Source organism: Ruditapes philippinarum, unplaced genomic scaffold (assembly GCF_026571515.1).
Source record: "Ruditapes philippinarum isolate M1 unplaced genomic scaffold, ASM2657151v2 ctg1401_1_1_1_1, whole genome shotgun sequence".
Taxonomy (NCBI): domain Eukaryota; kingdom Metazoa; phylum Mollusca; class Bivalvia; order Venerida; family Veneridae; genus Ruditapes; species Ruditapes philippinarum.
Genome location: NW_026854330.1, coordinates 105,186 through 129,155, shown reverse-complemented (window position 1 = coordinate 129,155; position 23,970 = coordinate 105,186). Strand labels below are relative to the sequence as shown.

Sequence of the window (23,970 nt, the reverse complement as noted above, 5' to 3'; positions counted from 1 at the left end):
CGATTTCAATTGATGTTAATCAACTGCAACTTAACTCTTTTGATGACAAAGATTGGTATTTGTACATTCTTTACTGTAGCCAACATGGCGATTCATCTCTACAAAGTAAACATACAACGACAATTGATGTTTCTTGGTTAAAATCTGCACTTAAAGACATAAAATAACATATGCATTTTCGACTTTCATATAATTTTGAAAAGTGCCGTACAGCTAGACAATTCAGTGTGTCCTGGCTAGCCGTACGTGACTCAGGTACGGCTAGAACTTTGGGCTAGCCGTACGGCCCCGTACAGCTAGCCACTTCCTATTAACATACGTACCTGATAACACTAAGAAAAAGAATAAAAGTGTAGTAACAACAATGCACATGCACACTCATTTAGTTCTGGGGTCCATTAAAGTAGATTCTGTCCATTGTATTCTTCACATGCATAATTTATACAATGTAAGCCACTGTCAAAAAAAAGTTCAATAACTCTTCAAGTCTTGCATGAATTTTGACTGAATTATCCCGACTGATAATCTTTGAAGAAAAAAACTGTGCATGATCTATTTCTATAACTGTTGAAGATATTCAGTTGAAGCTTCTGACCTGTTTACTTGTACAGCATTGTAACTGCTTTAACTCTATTAAACCTCAAGTGGATTCTAGTAGTTTATACTTTGTAATTAGGGTCCATCCACCCATTATGGCTCATTAAAAGCAGCTTTTACTGTCAAGTACTGACACCAGACATGTCATGGTCAATAAGAACCTAAATGTACAATATGAATAATGACAGAGATTAGACCTGAAAAGGGTGGTTGTTGCCAGCAAGGGACGTTACCATTCAAGTTATCTATGCAAATTAGGGTCTCACACACCCATGGTTTCAGTCAGAATAGATTGCGAATAGAAGTTTAACTCCAACATTTAGTGGTTGTAGGACCTACCCTTTATATACAAATACAAATCTCGGATCTTAAGCATTGAAATGAGATTCAGCCAAGCTCAAAATCTTCTGCCAATGTCCTATGCGTCTATGCCTTTCCACAATCTAATTTTATCCCCATAATCACAGCAGTAATCCACTTGAAACATCACATGTATGTCTTTGAGCATGAGCGTCTTGCAAAATGTTCTGTCACTTACAGGATTCTGTGTTGTTGTATCCCAGGTATTTTTATGGCTTCATTGTAGTGTACCATGGGATATATCCAATAGCTAAATATATTTTTATTTCATACATATGACAAAGATAAAGTTTGGGTGTACTGATGGCTTATGAAAATGTTTTGCTCATGTAACTTTTGCTTTGCATCAATATAATACATGTATATTGCATATTATCAAAAAGTCATTGTAGGGGGGAAATTTCGAATCCTTTCATGTAAGGAGGCTGTTTATTTCCTTTTCCCCTCCCAACACAAACAGAAAAAAATGTTATTTTCCCGTATTTAAAGGAAGAGCCCTTGAAAAAAAGCCATAATTAAACTTTTTCCCTATTTTTGAAATAAAATGAGACATATGCTTAGGTAAAACTCTGGAGTTCAAAGAAAAAAAACATTTGTCCTTAGCAACTTGTACATGCATTGAATGATTTTAATGTAATATGTTTCAAATATTCACCATTATAAGGCAGAGTGTTGGGCTATACACACAGATTTCCAGTTCACTCATCCGTTGAAGTCAACTTGTCCCATGTCCAACTCAACACCTTTTTGGTTAATTTGGATTGTGGGATTATATTAAAAATATTCACAATCATAAGACTTATCCAACAGGTGGCAGTATCAGTGTTTGTATTTGATACCTTATAGTTAGCCTTAGAGTGTTGAATTAATTTTCTTTCAGGGTTGTAGTAGGGGTCCAGGGGCAGATAGGGGTGGGGTGTCCAAACACTGATACTGCCACCTGTGACTTATCCAGGGATGATTAAATGTCCAAAATTTGTCGGCAGCATTATCTTCTACATGAATGCCTCAATTTAATTATTACTTGTAACAAATGCTCACATGCATAAATCAGAACTCCGAGTCAAAAGTGAAGGTCACACTTAAAGATAAAAAAAATATCCTTGTCAAGAGCAAAACTTCTACGTATGTAGTGGGATTTTAATTTAACTTGGTACAAATGTTTACAAGAGTGCAGCACTCAAAATTTGGGTCCCTTTGGACAAGGTCGAGGTCACACATATAGGTCAATGGTAAGATAAAAAAAAATGTATACAAACAATTTTTTAGTCTTGAATTGAATGATTATATGCAAAAAGACAGTCAGCCTACTTTATATTGTGAGGCATAGAGTTGTTTACAATTTTCAGGGCCTTTTGGTCAAGGTCATTGCCAGATGTCCAAGGTCAGATAGGAAAACGAATATGTGAGTATTGACAAGTCATCATGAATAGTGGGATTTTAATGAATATGTTCACTGTTGTGAGACTAAGCATTTGTAACAGGCTGGGGAAGGTGGATTACAATGTAGCTTGGGGGAAAAAAAAACATTTACTGAGTTCTAGATAAGAACTATGGATAAATTATCTGCAGACATGATATTTAGCATCTTTAGTTGAAAATATTTATTCATCTATACACCAAATTTCCATATACAATGTAATATTGATATTACAAAAGACACTGGCTTTACATTAAAATACATTGTAGATTTAAACAACTTCAATCTTGTAAAAAGCTTGACCTTGAGTTTATTTGTGTGTAAATTGTGTGTAATTGTTGATATTTGAAGTTTGACACTATTTTATTGTTGCAGACAGGAAGTAAAGTATAGCTTTGCTTTTATTGTTAACAAGACAGGAACAGTTTCACAAAATGTAAAGAATGACCAGTCACTAGAGGAATAGTCAAAGTGATAAGGAAGATGATTAATAAACAGAAATTAAAATACCAGTCAGGCCTTTTTATCAAAACAAAAACTTGCCATGACTAAAGTAAATACAGAAAGAGACAGTACAGAAATACCTTTTCTAAGTACAACCTGGCTCTGCATAAAGGTCTTATGAACAAAAACAACAAAATGTGTGTACAGGTCATAAACCGGTCATTGGGTTTGAATCCCAACATGGACTTCGGTTTGTACATGTGAGGAAGCTAGCTTAATGAACATCAGTGGTTTTACTCAGGTTTCTGTTCATGCCTAAAATAATGCATAGAGGGGCACCTGAGGTCTTCCTACACCAGTCAAGCTGTAAAATGCCATATGACCTAAACTGTGTTGGTGCGACATAAAACCCAACCCCAAAAAAAGTTAAGATTAAAAAAGTTAAGAGTCTGTAAATCATTTGGTTTTAACTTGCTATGATTAATGTTCATAAATAAGGCCAAGTAAATTAGTATAATACATTTAACTTATAATGTTATCAGAAGATATCATAAAAAACAATGCACCCAATATGTGAACCCAGTTGTTTATTTTGATCACATGGTATAGTACATTATCATAAGATATTTATCATAGTACAAGCTTGCACATCAAGTATTGTTAAAGATGTACCTGATAATTGTATATCAGTTTCAAAGGGATGTTATTATGAAAATGAGAATGATAATTGATAATGATAATTGATAACCTATTTTAGGTAAGATAATTATGTGTATATATAATTACTGTATAATTATATATTAATGTATATTTGCTCTATATATATTTTGGTTGTAAAAGGTTTGCATGCACTAATTTGAATATTATTTAATATATCTTTGCATAAATAAGTAAAAAAAAAGTTTGATGAAGATGTTTTGATAAAAAAAATTTTGTGGAAGTGTATGTTATATATTATTATATATTTATTACTAGTGAAGACGAAAAACATGGGAATTTATGCTAAGAAAAAAAGGAAATAGATCTATTTTGTCTTTGTTCATGAATATTTTATGATGCATTTTGCATTTAGGTCATAAAAAGGTGACAGGTTTGACACTATATTGAAAATTCAGGATAGCTTTCTGTACATTTCAAACTGTTATTTCTTATAGATATGACTAAAACAATGGACTTTGATAAGGTTGGGGTGTCTCTGGCTGAGTGATTAAGGTCGTTGACTTCAAACCGCTTGCCCCCTCACCGCTGAAGGTTTGAATCCCACTAGGAACTTTGAGTCTTTTATGTGAGGATTTAGCTATCCAGCTAGGTTACGGAACATCAGTGATTCTACTCTGGTACCCGCTTGCTTGTGCCTGAAATAATACACACAGGGCAACTGAGGTCTTTCTCTTTCTATAAAGCTGGAAGTTTGCCATATGACCTCCCGGAATTAGGAATATTTTTGGTTTTTCCAAGCTAATTGGGTGGGGGGGTACAAACAAACCAACTTTTACAGTTACAGCTTCAAAAATATGCGCAGGTTGACTAATTTATTGTTTAAAGTTTGTTTGTACCTGGAAATTAACTTGGAAAAGCTAACATTTGCCAAGTTCCGAAAAACATCTATTGGCAATACAGGTTCCAATTTCAGATATAAATTTTGATTATTATTTTTTTGCAGGTTGCTCATTGATGGACCCTACATACAGTAGTTTGTGATTGTGATTGAAGCAAGTTATATTTTCTATAGACATCTTCTTTGAAACTTGGACATACATGTATATTATTGTCCTTAGTGTGAAAAGGAGAAATGGTTTGGTCAACAAAGAAGCGTATAGTGGTAGGCAATGTTATTGGATGGGGTCTGGCCTTAATTGGCATAGTAATGATACCTTTGATGGAATTTATCATCAAGAAAAAAGTACAAGATGTAAGTATCAATTATGATTATTTATAAGAATTTGTTATGACCATTTTTGTGTCGCCTCTACGGAGTAGTGGCGACATATAGGGATCACTTCTCCGTCGTCTGTCTGTCCGTCTGTCTGTCTGTCTGTCCGTCCGTCCGTCACAAAACTTGTCCGGACTACTGCTCATAAACTACTGGTGCAATTTCATCCAAACTTTACAGGAATGATCAGTACCAAGTCTAGTTGTGCATATTGTCAGCATTTTCCGGTTCAGTGATTTTTGTCAGAGTTATGGCCCTTTAATAATTTTTAATTTTAAAGTTTGTCCGGACTACTTCTCTTATACCACTAATGCAATTTCAATGAAACTTAACAGGATTGATCTGTAGCTCAAGTCCTTGCGCATATTGCACGGGTTTTCCGGTTGAATGATTTTTGGCCGAGTTATGGCCCTTTGACAAAAAGGTGTTTTTTCTGTCGTTGCCAGATACAAAAAAGCTTGTCCGGACTACTCCTCATAAACTACTGGTGCAATTTCATCCAAACTTTACAGGAATGATCAGTACCAAGTCTAGTTGTGCATATTGTCAGCATTTTCCGGTTCAATGATTTTTGTCAGAGTTATGGCCCTTTAATAATTTTTATTTTTAAAGTTTGTCCGGACTACTTCTCTTATACCACTTATGCAATTTCAATGAAACTTTACAGGATTGATCTGTAGCTCAAGTCCTTGCGCATATTGCACGGGTTTTCCGGTTGAATGATTTTTGGCTGAGTTATGGCCCTTTGATAAAAAGGTCTTTTTTTCTGTGTGTTGCCAGATACGCAAAAGCTTGTCCGGACTACTCCTCATAAACTACTGGTGCAATTTAATCCAAAATTTACAGGAATGATCAGTACCAAGTCTAGTTGTGCACTGTCCGTCTGTCTGTCTGTCACAAAATTTGTCCCAACATGAAATTGGCCATCATGAGGCGACACATGTGATTACTGATCGCTCTTGTTCTAATATAACTCTTGTAAGAAGGACATACATGTAGGATATGTTTAAACTTATTTCCTCTTTCACTTTGCACTGGCCATTTTGTATGTACATGTAGGACATACATATCAGATATGTTTAAAGGCACATTATGCCTCAGAAATTAGTAAAATTTTCATTTCTTCTCAGAAATTAATAAAATTTTCATTTCTTTGGAATGACTTTTATGGCTTTTATAACATTAAAATAATGGTTTTAGAGCATGTTAGTTGAGTGTTATCTAAAGTAAGTAGCACTTAATGTGAAATAATTTTGTCACAAAAGTAGCAGAATGTAAAAAAAATAGTATTTTGACTTCTATACAAAGTAATTAATCACTATAATTGTACTAAATGCCATCAAGCAACAGATCAAAAAGATGGTTCAGGTTATTGATAAAATGTGTACATGTAACTGTTTTGAAATTATGAAAGTACACTTTTGAGAAGTAAAAATAAAAAGCATTTCTGGGGCATTATAGGCCTTTAAAATAATTTTCTCTTTGACCTTGTCTCATCTTGGACTCTGGATACTTTTAAATTTAATATTTGCCCTGGTCATACCAATGGTCAATATAAATATTGTGCTTATAGCATCATTGTTTTGCACTCAGGAATAAAAACGAACATGTAGTTGCAAGACTGCCTGCAGTTTACAAAATTTTTGTTTGAATTTTTGAAGGAAAAAAAAAGATTAATTCTAAAATGCATGTATGAATGATTTATTTTGGTATACTTCCTTATATGTGTACAAAATCACAGCTAAATAGTTGAAGCTGAGACTCCTTAAAATGGCAGTATGATATATTTTTTTGAACATAAAACAAAAACCTACCTGGAATATTCATGTGTGTAATTCATTTGACATATATATAATATGATTTCTAAATGATGTGTTTAAGGTCATTAAAAATCCAACAATAACAAAAGATCTCCATAACTCTCATTTATTAACAGTTGGGGTAAATTTGTTCCTTCTAGAAGATGCATGTATCAAATAAGATATTTTATCACACACCTGTGTCGATTTTGCGACTCCGTAAAAATGGTATTGCACGGCCGTGCATATATTTTGATGTGACGTCATTAGCGTTATACAAACATAGTGTAAAGACACGCTAAATATTAGCGTTATACTAAAGGCGGGTCAATGAAAAATGACTCCTTTTCACCTTAAACGGTGTTTATTTTGGGTACAATGTATGTGATAAATAGAATATTAAATTTGTGTAAGTTCATTACTGAATTTATTGAACCAGTTGAATAAAATAATATTATGCTCGCCAGAGGCTCACATGATATAATTTTATTCAACTCGTTCAATAAATTCAGTATTGAACTTACACTCATTTAATATCCTCTATATATAACTAATATTTTATTACTTTATATAGACTGTAGTGATCCGGAAGGGAGGGCCAGTGTATGAGTACTGGGAAGACCCACCAGTACCCGTGTATTTACAGATATACATGTTTAATCTGACAAATAAAGAGGAATTTCTTAATGGCCAGAAACCTAGTCTTAATCAAGTAGGCCCATACACATACAGGTAATATCATTTTGACAATTTTCAGCATTTAAGTATAATTTTAAGCTTTAATACATTTTTGAGGGGCCTCTTTGGTCAGGGGTTAAGGCAAAACTTTTTACTCTTTTTTTCAGGTGTTTGAGGTGTTTTAAGAGGCCTAATTGTACTGGGATTAGGATTGAAAGGGGCACAAATTATTCCATAGACACCTTTGTAGTTTGTCAACCCTAAGATTGCATCTTATTTTTTGTTTCATTGTGAAAAATTTATTCAGTTATTTTGCAGAAGGTACATGAGGTTGGTTGTTCTACCCAATATCTGCTTTTTCCTAATATATTGCACTGAGAAACAGCTTATGAGTTGCTCTTAAAAAATTGTTGCCAAAGTAACATGAAAGTATTGATATAACTTGAATCCCAAATAAATGCATAAGTAAAGTGTATTTTTCATCATGTAAATGCCCATGTACGATTGCTGTAAGATAATACATGGATAATAGGATATTCTCTACTTGTAAGCTGTAGGACTTAATAATTAATATTTTTTTTTTGCAAGGAAATTTAAGAAATAGGCATTATTGACATAATTTATATATGTAATTTTCTATACATACTTTTATCATAAACATATCCTATTATACAGTTTTTGGATTACTAACACTTGTTTTTTTTAATTTGTCTTACTATACTGTAAATAACTGACAGCCTTAGTAAATGAAAAAAAAATTGTCTTTGGTATACTAAATAACACAGTAAATAATATATTCTTTAAGCCGAAGTATATTATTACTATATTACTATATAGCATTCTTTTTTTTATCCAGTGAAAAGCGGGAAAAATTTGATATAGTTTTCAATGAAAATGGAACAGTTTCATATAGACAGAAGAGAGTTTTTACATTTGAACCAGAGATGTCACAAGGGAATAAGGAGACAGACATGTACCTGTCACCTAATCCAGTTTACTGGGTGAGTGTTATACTTATTACAATGTAAGTTTTTGAGTGCTGGTTGTAAGCAGTTAAAGGAATAGGAATGGAAGGATTGATGTCTGTCTAATATAAATATTCATCATTTAAAAAGAGGTACCATGACAGTTTTACTGTTGACATCAACCCTATAAGTGAGAAATTCGTGTTTTAAGACACTATTTTTTACTTGAGAAATAAGTTCATGGGCGCCGCCATTTTGGCGTTCTGTCATTCTCGCGAGACAGACGAGACCGAGATTGTGACGTGTTATACCCACTTCCGGTAAAGGTGTACACGCTGGTACAACTGAAATATATCTTGATGAAGAACTTAATTAATCTTATTGCGTACATTATTTATTATTTATGAAAACATCATATGGAACTGAATTGCTTTAATTAATTAATTGAAGACGCCGCAACATTAATTATCATTTGTCCGATTTTCAAGCTTGCTGATGATCCCACCATATGATTTAAGCAATGACTGCTTAGGTTTCAAAGATAAACCATCAATTTAATTTGGGTACTTTGAGAAACTTCTTCAAATTGACGATATATCCTTTTATTTTGTACTTAATTTTCGCTAGACAAGCTGTCCGAATAGGGTACATCGCCGGTCATGTATCTTTTTCTCAGCGTAAAATATCAACTAGATCCAATATGCAGAGATCTGCTGAGGACGCGATTTTCCGACATTGACGCTAAAAATAAAATGGCGCAGGAAAATCGGCAGCTAGACTAATAACGTATGAAAACAAAACCATTGAGTCATTCCCCTGTATTTACGCATATTCTCGGGTTTATCCAGTTCCCTATAGCTTTTTTCCACGTTGTCCAATCCCTTTCCCACACAGATACGCATTTCTACTGCCGTAAATTTAATCCAATAAAACAAAAAATCATAAATCTACTTAATATTTAAAATGATTATTGGTAACTGAAAAAAAATGTGTTGCTATTTTATGAAATGCTGTAATTTACAGTATAACTTGACAGGTGCGGAACTTAATTCCCCCTAGGGTCATTCAGTTCACTGATGAAGCGTAAAAAAATAGATGTCTATTTTGTCATTAGAATATTTGACAAGGGTGATGAACCAATCAGGGCAACATTGTGCATGATCAAAAGGTCTGTCGGCACAGAGGCATACAAGGAGCAATAAAAATCGTCAGTACACAGTGTGACATGAACATTTGGTGCAAATTAGGAACAATTAAAATGGATATTTTTTTTTTTTTTAATGCGTTTATTTAAGGTCGCCGCCGGAAAGCCCATATGGGCGACCGTTCACTCAAGTCGGGCCATCCTAGAGCGTCCCGCCGAGATTTTTCGTCGATTTGTTTCCAGCTTTATTGGTGGAGGAAGACCCCAGGTGCCCCTTCGAGCATTATTTAAGGCACGAGCGGGCACCTGGGTAGAACCACCGACCTTCCGTAAGCCAGCTGGATGGCTTCCTCACATGAAAGATTTCGACCCTAGTGAGGATCGAACCTACAGCGGTGAGGGACCTGTGATCTCAAGTCAGCGACTTTAACCACTCGGCCACGAAGGCCCTTAAATAAATGGATAATGCACAGTATTAGACATAAGTAGTAAGAACCAGCAACTGTGTGAATAAATTATGCAAATGAGATTTTTGAGCAGCCAATAACAATGTTTTGCCTGCAGTTAATATTAGGCTACGATTACGATGTAAATAAATACCACGCAGCATCATACGTTGACAGACATGTTAACAATTTACTTTTCAAAAGAGTTGCTTATATTTTTGAAATGTGTACATCACTACTAACATATGTTCACACCTTTTAATTTGAAAGTCAGAATCAAACTGCAAAAATTTAATTACATGTACTATTAAGAACGCGTTTAGTAGGATTTTTATAATAATGATAATTATCGCCGTTCAATAATTAACAGCCAATTATTCGTTGGTGCATTTGTTTATTTAATTGCATTATTTGATTGTGAAACTTTGTTAAATAATAACATGTGTATTTATTAACTCTGTGAAATATTGTTTAATTACATTAAGACGAGACTTTAATGAACATAGCATTGTTTGGAGTAACGAGCATCACTGGCCTGAAGTGGTGCGACCGGTAATTTTTTATTTGTTTCTTTATTTTTTATTTTTTATTTTTGATATTGTTACGTATTTTGAACCATACAAAAATCTGCTCAACACCTCCTGTGAAAATTAAATTGTCTGGTCAATACTTTATTATATAAATATTTCGCTACGATTCAACTAGATTTATCATAAATCTAAAGATGTGGGGAAATGACATCACGCGCACCTGTTTTTATACGGCCAATACACAAACATGGCCGCGCCAACTGATTTGTAGGAATCGGTGATTTAGCGATTTAAATTTCGTTATCATTCGTTTAATATTATTATTTGGCAGCAGAAAAATTACAGATTTATTATTTATAGTATTCTTTTTCTGAAATCAAGTTTCTATTCTAACCTTGTCTTTCCCTTTAAGCATGCAAGTCATGGTGTAGTGACATTGTCACAATCTGGCACTATAGTTTTAACTTCTTGGTTTTAAGATTTTCCAACAATAGTTCCAGATTTTAATTGAAAAAAGGATATTGTACAATTTGATTATAAACAAAGTTGAAAATAGAATAGATTTTTAACATTGTATGTCTAGGATTATCAAAATTAAACACCAATTACTTATATATCATTGTATAACTCACATTACTTCAAAGCAGGTAAAACAAGGCCTATGTGACTGGTTATGGTTATGATGACCTCATATCCCTTGCTCCTTGCTGTAGTGGATTTCTGGAGAAATTCTAATATGCTATGTTTAGCCAGTTGGCTCTAAATTGAATTTGATTCTGAAATTTAATACATTAGCACTTTACTGTCTTTATAAATTATTATAAAGTCAAAGTATGTTTGTCTTGCATTTCTGTATTTCAGGCATTATATAATGCATTAAAGTATGAGGATGATAAAGTGCGGGAGGCTATTTATGCTGCGACTCAGTTATTTGATGAGCATCCATTAATGTTTAGATCATTTGAAGAAGTTATTTGGGGCTATCATGATCCATTACTGAATGTCACTAAAGTTATAGATCCTGACTGGTTCTATACTGATTACATTGGCTTCTTTATGAATGTAAGTATCTTAACCCCGTGATCCAGCTGGGCTGTGCTGGTGGCAACTGATTTTACCTATGCAACCAGTGCAAACAAACTGTCTTCACATGGTCTGTACTGTTAGCTATTCAGTCTCTGCATTCAGACTAACTTACCCATGTGACCACTTATTAAGTGACTTTTGTTTTTAGCGACTACTGTTATTTCCCCCGATCATGGTCTCTGTATCTTTAATATGTTTAGCGACATCATAATGTCTAATGATAAAAATATCCACTTGCATCAAGCTTGCAACAAAAAGTTCAATTAGGATTGCTATACTGCGGTAAGAGGAATTTGTTGAAAGGTTATGTGAAGAAGTTAATAATACTTTTTTGCTTGGATTTAAAAAAAACAAACCTGCTCTAATGTTAGTACTGTAAATACAAGTACTATTTGCTGTAAAATATCTCTTTGTGTTCTAAAAACTTATACCAATGTACAATGTTTGCTGGTGAAAGATTTTGGACCATCATGACTTGTTTGTTTAATGACTTAATTGGTTCAAAAGGAAAAGATCTCAACAATACATCTCAATAATGTACTGGTCAAATATGCAAATTTTGATCTTTAGCAAACTAATGTTTTTTGTTTTATCAGAAAAACAACACAGATGATGGTGTTTATACAGTATATACTGGTGCTGATGATATTAATCAACTTGGGGTAATAGATAGATATAATGGAACAAAGTAAGTTAATCTTGATTTAAATAACGTATAGTTAACATGTACATGTTAGTATGATATTGGCGGAAGCAATAAGCTTATTATACCCCCACCACAAAATGTGGGGGGGGGGGCTATAATGGATTCGCTTTGTCCCGTCCGTCCATCCGTCCGTCTCCATTATTGTGTCCGCTCTATAAATCCTATACCAATTGAAGGATTTTCTTCAAACTTGGCTCAAATGTTCACCTCAACAAGGGGATGTGCAGAACCCATGTTGCTCATGTGTCATCTCAAGGTCAAGGTCACAATTGAAGGTAAAATATCAAACAATCAAATATTAGACAGTATGTCGTGTCCACTCTGTAAGTCCTACACTAATTGAAATATTTTCTTCAAACTTGGCTCAAATGTTCACCTCAACAAGGGGATGTGCAGAACTTATGTTGCCCATGTGTCAGCTCAAGGTCAAGGTCACAATTGAAGGTCAAATATTAAACAATCAAATATTAGACAGTATGTCGTGTCCGCTCTGTAAGTCCTACACTAATTGAAATATTTTCTTCAATCTTGGCTAAAATGTTCACCTCAACAAGGGTATGTGCAGAACCCGTGTTGCCCTTTTGCCGGCTTAAGGTCAAGGTTACACTTGAAGGTCAAAAATTGACTGAGAAAATATTCTAAAATTTTAACATGTACTTGAATATTTCTGAAACTAGAAAAGGTATTTGCTTGAAACTTAAAATATATATGAAGTGTCACAATTAAGATATGCAGGTCAAGTTTCATAACTCTGTGTTGCATTTTGACAAAGTTGTGCCCCTTTTTAAGTCTTCAAATTTACATACAATCAAATATTAGACAATATGTCGTGTCCGCTCTATAAATCCTATACTAATGGAAGAATTTTCTTCAAACTTTACTCAAATGTTCACCTCAACAAGGTTATGTGCAGAATCCATGTTACCTTTGTGCCGGCTTAAGGTCAAGGTTAAACTTGAAGGTCAAAATTTGACTGAGAAAATGTTCTTAAATTTTAACATGTACATGCATATTTCTGAAACTAGCACAGGTATTTGCTTGAAACTTAAAAGATATATGAGGTGTCACAAGTTAGATATGCAGGTCAAGTTTCATAAGTCTGTATTACATTTTGACAACGTTATGCCTCTTTTTAAGTTTTTAAATTTGCATACAATCAATACTAGACAATATTGTGTTCGCTCTATAAATTCTATACTAATGGAAGGATTTTCTTCAAACTTGAATCACATGTTCACCCCAACTGGGCAATGTGCAGAACCCATGTTACCCTTGTGCCAGCTTAAGGTCAAGGCCACACCTGAAGGTCAAAAATTGACTTAGAAAATGTTCTGAAATTTTTAACATGTACTTGAATATTTCTAAAACTAGAACAGATAATCATTTGAAACTTATACGAAGTGTCGCAAGTAAGATATGCAGGTCAAGTTTCATAACTAAAAAAAGTGGGGAGGATAACTTTGTATTGTATTTTGACAAAGTTAAGTCCATTTTTATGTCTTTAAATTTATTTACTATAATATTTCTTAAACCAGAACAGATATTTACTTGAAACTTAAAATTTATATGAATGGTTACAAGCAAGCTCAGATGACGAAAATTATACAATTCCATTGAATTATGACACAAGTTATGCCCCTTTTAGGCTTAGAAAATGTTCTGTCAAGGACATTGGTGGGGGTATGAATCGCATTCAGCGATAGTTCTAGTTAAAACTCTCTTGAATCCATTCCTAGAACCAATCAAAATTAAGCAATGAGTGTAAAGTTACTTCGCTCATGGAATCAAAGTTTTCCCACTGAAGGGGTTTTTACCCACTCGGCCAGCAATACAAAGATTTTTAGTATGACACATTAAACCCTTGGCCACACTGCCACTCATTTAAACATTTATAACAGACATGTATGATGACTGAGCTGCAAAACGAAAAATGCTATTATAAAAAGTCTCACAATAGCAAAGTATAAACAATAACAATATTTTTGCCTTTTATGAGAAGTTAAGAAAGGTGTTTGTTCAAAAGTTTTTACTAAATGTCGAGACAAGTGACATTTTTATGAGTTTTTATGCCCCCGGGCATATAGTGATTGAACCGTCCGTCCGTCTGTCCGTACGAGGTTAACCTAGAATGGCAAGATGGATTTTTCTTAAGTTCTACCTGTACCAATGGCTTCTAAGTTTACACACTTACTAATCAATACAAAGTACATGATCTGGGCAAGTTACATAACTCTGGCTTTCATATTTACCAAGTAATTGCCCTTTACAGCAATGAATAATGGTTAACCTAAAACGGCAAGTTGGAAATATCTTAAGTTCTATCTATACTAATGGCTTTATAATTTCCACACTTACTTATCAATACGAAGTACATGATATTGCCAAGTTATATAACTGTGTCATCCATATTTCCCAGTTATTTCCGATTTTTCACTTTGAAAGTAGGGCCTTGTCTGGTTAACCTATTTCGGCAAGTTGGATTTATCTTAAATTTCTCCTAATTGCTTAATTTCTTTAATGATATCTTTCATATTTAGTAGGTGGATACCTTTGATGGTCCTCTAATTTTTTGTGGAGTAAGCGGTCTCTAGGGTCAAGGTCAAGGTCACTGGTTTAAAAAATAAATATAAACATTTTTGCTCATACAGCCTTTATATTTTATGTGATGTCTTAGTTTAATACAAACATGCCAAGGGAGGTCCTCCTTCTTTGGGTGTAGTAAGGGGTCATTTGGGTCAAGGTCAATGTTACCAATGTCAAGGTCACCAATGTTAAAAAAATAGATTTTTACATTTTTACAGGTGTATTGACCTTATTTTATAGACAGATGTTATTTATAATTGATAGAAACATAAACTTTGATGGAGTTAGTGGTCAGTTGAGTCAAGGTCACCAGTGCTAAAAATAGATTTTTACACATTTGCTCATACAGCCTTTATTAAGTGACAGATATATTTTATATTTGGTAGGAAGAAAACTTGCATGGTATTCATCTTTTTGATTGTGGTAGGGATTAGGGGGTCAAGGTCAGTTGTGCTAAAAATAGATTTTTACACTTTTGCCCGTACAGCTTTTATTTATTGACAGATGTATTTCATATTTGGTAGGACATAACTTGCATGGCATTCTTCCTTTGGATGGAGTAAGGGGTCAGTTGGGTCAAGGTCACAAGTGCTAAAAATAGATTTTTACACTTTTGCTCATACAGGATTTATTTATTGACAGATGTTTTTCATATTTGGTAGGAAGATAACTTACATGGTATTCTTCTTTTGGGTAGAGTTAGGGGTCAGTTTGGTTAAGGTCACCAGTGCTAAAAATAGATTTTTACACTTTTGCCCATACAGCCTTTATTAATTGACAGATGTATTTCATATTTGGTAGGAAGATATCTTACATGGTATTCTTCTTTTGGATAGAGTTAGAGGTCAGTTTGGTTAAGGTCACCAGTGCTCAAAATAGATTTTTACACTCTTGCCCATATAGCCTTTATTTAATGACAGGTGTATTTCATATTTAGTAGGAAGATAACTTGCATGAAGTTTAATATTTTTCAACTTCACAAGTCAGAGCAATGACTTGGCAACTTATATTTTTCACAATTACAAAATGCCATGACTTTGTCAAGCTATATAACTTGTGTTTACAATTTTTTGGCAATTTTTCTGTCCATAACTGAGTGAATGGGTAAAGCAAATTTTTGAAAAATTGCTACTGACAAGAATCTGAGCCGGGGGCATTTGTGTTTAACAAACATGTTCTTGTTTTCTTTCTGTATTTCAGCCATTTAGATTTTTGGTCGACAGAATGGGCAAATATGATAAATGGTTCAGGTATATAACTATACATATATAACTGCTTCTAAAATATTAAAGATTTGAAGCTTAACTTCCAGCTACATTTCTATTTAAATGATGTAAATGATAACATTTGCATATAATCTAATTTTATAGATATTTCTTTAAGACATACATGTATTCAAATTTAAAGGTATTCTGTCATCACCTTGTTGTCATCTGGAAAAGTTATGTAAATTATTCTCACAGGATCTAAATAGGCCCGACTTGATGGTCACTTATTTTTATAGAGACTTGTATAGGAAATCACATTTAAAACATGAAAAATGCAGATCTCGTATATTTGGTTTGTTGCATTTCTCAGAAAACCTTAACAAATGTTTTTATTAATTATGCATCTAGGATAAGAGTGTCACACACCCAGTGTGACTTAAATACTTACTGCTACACTACATATGAGCCGTGTCACGACAAAACCAACATAGTGCGTTTGCGACCAGCATGGATCCAGACCAGCCTGCGCATCCGCGCAGTCTGATCAGGATCCATGCTGTTCGCTTACAAACTCTATGACAAGTAGAGAATCTGATAGCAAACAGCATGGATCCTGATCAGACTGCGCGGATGCGCAGGCTGGTCTGGATCCATGCTGGTCGCAAACCAATTATGTTGGTTTTGTCGTGACACGGCTCATATATTGGTCATACTTCTATGTAACATAGAAGAAGTATGACCTCCCATGTCAAGGGATCTCAGATGGGTGCTCTAGGGCAGTCATGGCTCTCTTGTTGAGTTACATATTTGCACACATCATATTAAATCTTTACATTATAACCAATGTATTTCATTTCTTTCTTTGGAGTTCTGTGAAATCACAGATTTTAACTTTCTCTTCAGATGGCACAATCGGTCCACCATATTTACCAAAAGATATTACATTGTATACCTTCTCCTCTGACATATGCAGGTACACTGTTGTCTTCGAATATAATTTAATATATTCTTATCCATTCAATTTTTTTTTTATTATCACATATGTTATATTTATCATAAAAATCATACTCATTTTATAACTAAAGTTAATATGTAGTTATTTACTGGTGATTCTTTTTACATTGTTTTGCAAATTGCATCTTTACGACCTTTGTATTGATTTAGCATGCCAAGTTATATATTACATTTTCTTTGTGTGCATATGAATTTGTTATTAATTTGTAATTCTGAAAATTTGTAAAATTACTTAAAATTTTAGCACTATGCAGTCATTGTCCCCCAATGTGCGCCATTTATCACAGGGTGAGACAAGTGTGAAGCATTACCAGGATTTGAACCGAGGAACATTGGAATATTGTTCTGCTGCTCTACCAGCTTAGCCATTTGGCCACTTACATATTGTCTACCCTAAATAATGGACAGTTCCAAACCTTGACAGTTAGAAATGGACCAATAGTAGATTATCTTTCATTATACATGTGTCTTCTTTTCTTCAAAACTTCCAGGAGTGTACCTGGAATATTTCACAAAACTGTAGAAACTTCACAAGGAATTGCTCTTTGGAGGTTTAGTGGAGAGCCAAAAGGGCTTGCCAATGCTACTGTCAATCCAGACAATATAGGTTTCTGTACACCCACTAGAGAAAACTGTTTAGGAGCTGGTTTAGTCAACATTTCCAACTGCCAGTCAGGTAAGGTCAATATTTCTGTGAGATCAATATTTTCAACTGCCAGTCAGTTGAGATCAATATTACATCAAGGAACATTTGAGCCATGTCATGACAAAACCAACATAATGGGTTTGCGACCAGCATGGATCCAGACCAGCCTGCGCATCCACGCAGTCTGATCAGGATCCATGCTGTTCGCTATCAGTTTCTCTACTTGTAATAGGGTTTGTAAGCGAACAGCATGGATCCTGATCAGACTGCGTGGATGCGCAGGCTGGTCTGGATCCATGCTGGTTGCAAACCCATTATGTTGGTTTTGTCATGACACGGCTCAAAATTTTATTAAAGTTATGTCCAGTACAGGTTGATAATGGAGAAAATTAAGTTTCTGACATCCTTTTCAAAACAATTCCACAAGTGGTTTATGAATGTTGTTATTGTGTACAAAAAATATGTATTTGTATTGAGCTCTTAGTAAATGATAACAACCTAATCTGGATGATAATGATAATGTATTTTTCAGTTGATTTCTTCCATTTACCTGTTGCCATATCACTACCTCATTTTTTGTTTGGAGATCCACGGTATATTAATGCTGTATATGGTGTCAGTCCTAATGAAGAAGAACATAATACTGTCATAGACCTAGAACCTGTAAGTATCTTATACATATTCCAACAACTGTGATTTATTATACCAATAAATATGATTTATTTCATGCTTTCCAGTGTTTTATTGTAATATATCAGATGATTATATTCTGATAAACCACTAGTGAAATTTATAAAATATGATTTTCACTGTAGCCGGACTATATCTGAATGCGGATGAAAAGAAAATCATAACTAAATGGAATAACAGGCAGAAATAAATGCCATCATATGTAAATTTTGCTTCTTTAGGAAAAGAAAGTCGATGTCACCATACATCATGTTAAAATGTAACAAAATTAGAAAAAAATTAACAGAACTATATTTCAAAATTGATGATGTGACGTCATGATGTGATGACGTCACAAAGGAGAATGCGCGACAGGACGCGGCAAAATCAGTAGAAAATACTTAAAATCACTTAAAAAGCATGAAATAAAAAGAAAATTTATTTGTTTTACATATAAGATTGAAATATATTTCATTCGTGAACACCAGCTATTATATTTTCACTCGTGGCTACGTCACTCGTGAAAATATTGCATCTGGTGTTCACTCAGTGAAATTATATTTCAATCTTACATGCAAAACACACAAATATCTTCTATATCTTATAAAACTGCACATTTGTAATGTCACTTTTCATTGGATAATCATGACAATTATATAGTTTCATGTACACGGCTACAGTCAATTTAGGAAGAAATCTCACTTTTCCCTCTGAAAAAAGGAAGTTTGATGTATTATAAATTTGTTATAGATATTCCTGATAGTTTATATGACAATATATAAATGGTTGTTTGCAATTCAATTCAAGTGACGATTCCAAACAACCATTTATATAGGGCCATATAAGCTGTCAAAAATCTTAATAACTAATAATATACCAACAAATGTGTTGATATGATAATGATTTTTATGCACCAATTACTTGTTCTTGGGGGGGGGGGGGGGTAATTGTCTCCATCCATTGTGGGGGGCGGGGGCATTATCTGTTCACGCCACTGCTATGCTGTATGTCAAAGACTGATGAAGCAGGGCATCCCGGTACATTCTAGTTCTACCTGTTTTATTAAAGAGACATGTGTTTTCACATTTTGTCTGAAGGTAAATGGAATGATTTCTGCTCAACTACTTTAGTAGGCCTAAATTTTGACAAAACTTCTTTCCTCTGGATTACCTGCATGTGTTGTTAGCATGCCTTTTCAAAGAACAGGAGAGCACTTGTAATCAGCCTGGCATCAATGTCACACTTTGGTTAAGATTTTGCATTCAAGTTGGTATCCCCAAAATACTGAAAGGAATGGGTGGAAAACTTGACACACATGTTTGAGAGCATAATAGGAAGTCACTGTCCAAGGCCCATAACTCTAACATGTATTTTGATAGAATTATGACCATTATAAACTTTAAAAATTCTACATTATCTAGTATCAAGCACTTAGACAGCTCTTGTTATACAGGCTTCGGCAAATAAACTTTTTCTTACATTTACATAAACTATTATGCTTGCCCTTCTTTTAAATATTTTTTTTTCACTTTCAGTATACTGGTTTAGTTCTAAATGCAGCCAAAAGACTTCAAATAAATGTTTATCTCGAACCTTTAGCTAATATCTCGTAAGTTGTTTCATTACTTGTGATGATGATTGAATATTATTTTACATGCTTACTAGGGATACACATTGTATTATAACATTTTTGCCTGAAATAATGCAGGGAGGGGAAATGGTAACGTCTTGACTTTCATTATTTCTCTTAATTAATTGCTGAATTTGATTAGTTGGTTAAATGTCTTTGGTAAAATCAATTCTAAAGTTGCCATAATGTTATTCCATTTGTCCTTGAATTTCATTGAAAAATCTTTTTCTCAGATAAGACAAAATATCAGTTTTTGCTATTCTTTTTTTTTCAGAGAGACATTAAATATTAAGCCAGTATTTTTACCAGTTTTCTGGTTAAATGAGGTAAGGTATTCATTTTACCAATTTCATTTTGACTTTTATTTTTCAAGATTCATGATAACTTTATATGTAAATTGTAAGAAAATAGCTGTTGTACAATTATATTAACAAACAATATTGACTTTTTCAATTTTTTTTATTATAAATTTGTTTAGAATTAATGAATTTTGAAAACAGATGAGCAAATGGAAGTCCTCTCTGGCCATCATGTATATTTTTCTTATAATTATGTACAGTTTATATATTTGTTAACACATCTTATGTGAAACTTCCATATAAATTCAGTGCCTAAAATAATGTATGCAGCCATTTAACTTCCAGATTATTGCTCATGAAAATATATTTACTTAGTTCAATTAGTAAGAAGTATTTTGTGTGTATCAGGAATCCCTTTTATTCCTTTGAATGTTACAGTATTGTGTAAATACAACTTGCTTATGCCACTGGTATTAAAGTTATATCAGCACAGGTATAAAATGTATGTCAGTACAGGTATGAGAGTTATGTCCCTACTTGTATGAGAGTTAGTCAGTACTGGTATGAGAGTAATGTCAGTACTAGTATGAGAGTTATGTCAGTACTGTTATGAGCATTATATCAGTACTGGTATGAGAGTAATGTCAGTTCTGGTATGAGCATTATGTCAGTACTGGTATGAGTGGTCAGTACTGGTATGAGTGTTATGTCAGTACTGGTATGAGTGTTATGTCAGTACTAGTATGAGAGTTATGTCAGTACTGTTATGAGCATTATATCAGTTCTGGTACGAGAGTTTTATCAGTACTGGTATGAGTGTTATGTCAGAACTGATATGAGTGTTATGTCAGTTCTGGTATGAGTGTTATGTCAGTACTGGTATGAGAGGTATGTCAGTACTGGTGTGAGTGTTATGTCAGTACTGGTATGAGAGTTATGTCAGTACTGGTATGAGAGTTATGTCAGTACTGGTATGAGTGTTATATCAGTACTGGTATGAGAGTTATGTCAGCACTGGTATTAGAGTTATGTCAGTACTGTTATGAGAATTATATCAGTACTGTTATGAGCATTATGTCAGTACTGGTATGAGTGTTATGTCAGTACTGGTATGAGTGTTATGTCAGTACTAAAATGAGTGCTATGTCAGTACTGGTATGAGAGTTATGTCAGTACTGTTATTAGCATTATGTCAGTTCTGGTATGAGAGTTATGTCAGTACTGGTATGTGTGTTGTCAGTACTGGTATAAGTGTTATGTCAGTTCTGGTATGAGAGTTATGTCAGTACTGTTATTAGCATTATGTCAGTTCTGGTATGAGAGTTATGTCAGTACTGGTATGTGTGTTGTCAGTACTTGTATAAGTGTTATGTCAGTACTGGTATGAGTGTTATGTCAGTTCTGGTATGAGTGTTATGTCAGTACTGGTATGAGAGGTATGTCAGTACTGGTATGAGTGTTATGTCAGTACTGGTATGAGAGTTATGTCAGTACTGGTATGAGTGTTATATCAGTACTGGTATGAGTGTTATATCAGTACTGGTATGAGTGTTATGTCAGTTCTGGTATGAGTGTTATATCCCTACTGGTATGAGAGGTATGACAGCACTGGTATGAGTGTTATGTCAGCACTGGTATGAGTGTTATGTCAGTATTGATATGAGTGTTATGTCAGTATTGGTATGAGTGTTATGTCAGTACTGGTATAAAAGTTATGTCAGTTCTGGTATGAAAGTTATGTCCCTACTGGTACTAGTGTTATATCCCTACTGGTATGAGAGGTATGTCAGTACTGGTATGAGCATTATGTCAATACTGATGTGAGTGTTATGTCCCTACTGGTATGAGATAGGGTTGCCAGCAGACTTGAAAAGTCAGGGAAATTGGGTATTTTTTCAAGGTCAGGGAATTGTCAGGGAATTTTGAAATTTGGTCAGTGAAAAAAGAAAATCCTAAAAAATCAGTGAAAAGTCAGGGAAAAATTATTTCAAAGGTCGAAAAATATACACATTGAAGGTCTTTCTTGGCTATGGCAGTCTTTAGGCATTTAATATTTGACTTTATCACTCTCACAGTTAAGCATTAAATTCAAATAACAGTAAACTGTGATATTAAGAAGGATTATATGTTAACTTAGTGATTATAATACCCATTATTTACCTTAGAACATCATTCAGCCTAAAGACTGAATGTAACAGTCATGCCGCTCACTGTATTCTGTATTGGTCTAGCTTTTTCTGTGCATGATCACTAGAAGGGCTTTTAATTACAAACAAAATCTAGTCAGTATACATGTATACCAAACTACCATATTGGCATATAACCTGCTTTGCTTTTTGCTTTGACACTAAGAAATTGTACAAGAGGATTTGTCTTGCAAACATGATGGAAACTGGTTAAATTATGCAATGCTATGTTTTTCACACTAACTTTTTTCACACTAACTTACTTCACTCATTCAAAGCCTTTAATTTTATAGTGATTATTTCATGATATGCCAAAATGAGCCCTATGTTCTTGTTTTCACAATCAGTGGAGTTTATCATGATGCCTTATACAAGTAACTGTGTTAAATGTTTATTGTTCTTATAGTTTAGAGATGTTTGAATTTTAAGTTTTGTCATACAAGTATTACTCTTATAGTCTTGGTGTTTTATGTGTTACTATTAGGAAGGAAAGAGTGACTTATGTGATTTCTAATACAGATGCTTATATTATGATTCTTCTGATTTTCATGTCATATGTTTCACATGTTTCACTGACCAACAGTCACACTGTGTTTGAATAGAAATAGTTAAGAATAGTAGAACACAATGTTTGAATCATTACTTTGATGTAAATGTTTTATATTTTGGAAAATAAATACAAGTTATCATGCAAAAATATAATGAGAGGATTGGACGGCTATAGGGGAGGTCAGGAGGCGGTTTATGTGTTTGATGATTTTGGTCAGTGAAAAACATGAATTGGTCAGTGAAAAGTCAGAGAAAGTCAGGGAATTTTATTTCACCAAAGTGCTGGCAACCCTGTGAGAGTTATGTCCCTACTGGTATGTGAGTTATGTCCCTTCTGGTATGAGAGTTATGTCCCTACTGGTATGAGTGTTATATACATACTGGTATGAAAGTTATGTCCCTATTGATATGAGTGTTATGTCTCTACTGGTATGAGAGGTATGTCAGCACTGGTATGATTGTTATGTCAGTACTGGTATGAGTGTTATGTCAGTACTGGTATAAACATTATATCAGTACTGGTATGAGCAATATGTCAGTTCTGGTATGAGTGTTATGTCCCTACTGGTATGAGAGGTATGTCAGCACTGATATGAGTGTTATGTCCGTATTGGTATGAGCGTTATGTCCCTACTGGTATGAGATTTATGTCCATACTGGTATGAGTGTTATGTCACCACTGGTATGAGTGCTCTGTCAGCACTGGTATAAGTGTTATGTCAGTACTGGTATAAGTGTTTTGTCAGTATTTGTATGGGAGTTGTGTTCCTGCTGGTATGAGTGTTATACCAAGATAAGATGTTTAAGACTTACATCAGTATTGCAATAAGAGTTACACCAACACTAGTATAGATATGTTTTGGCACTGGTATATAGCAGTCAGGAATATCATTGTAAAATACAAACCTTGTGTTGATTTTTAAATGCATAATTATCTTTATTACAGAGTGCCACTATAGATGATAAAAGCTCGAAGAAGTTTTACCGGTTGTTGTTCACCCCACTACTGATTATACATGTAACAGAAATAGTCCTCATTTCACTGGGAGGTTTTGTTTTTCTCTGTACTATTATATAG

General features: G+C 34.0%; 1 protein-coding gene across 1 annotated transcript; it reads left to right on the top strand.

Annotated features, from left to right (window-relative positions):
• Positions 1-4,568: 4,568 nt before the first annotated feature.
• On the top strand, positions 4,569-23,970 carry LOC132739841 (lysosome membrane protein 2-like; the record flags this gene model as incomplete). Its single annotated transcript, XM_060727654.1, is given in 12 exon segments — positions 4,569-4,733; positions 7,128-7,285; positions 8,088-8,232; positions 11,178-11,378; positions 11,999-12,090; positions 15,892-15,941; positions 16,803-16,872; positions 17,405-17,589; positions 18,092-18,222; positions 19,764-19,837; positions 20,133-20,184; positions 23,839-23,970. Coding segments are annotated over 12 exon segments (1,410 nt in total).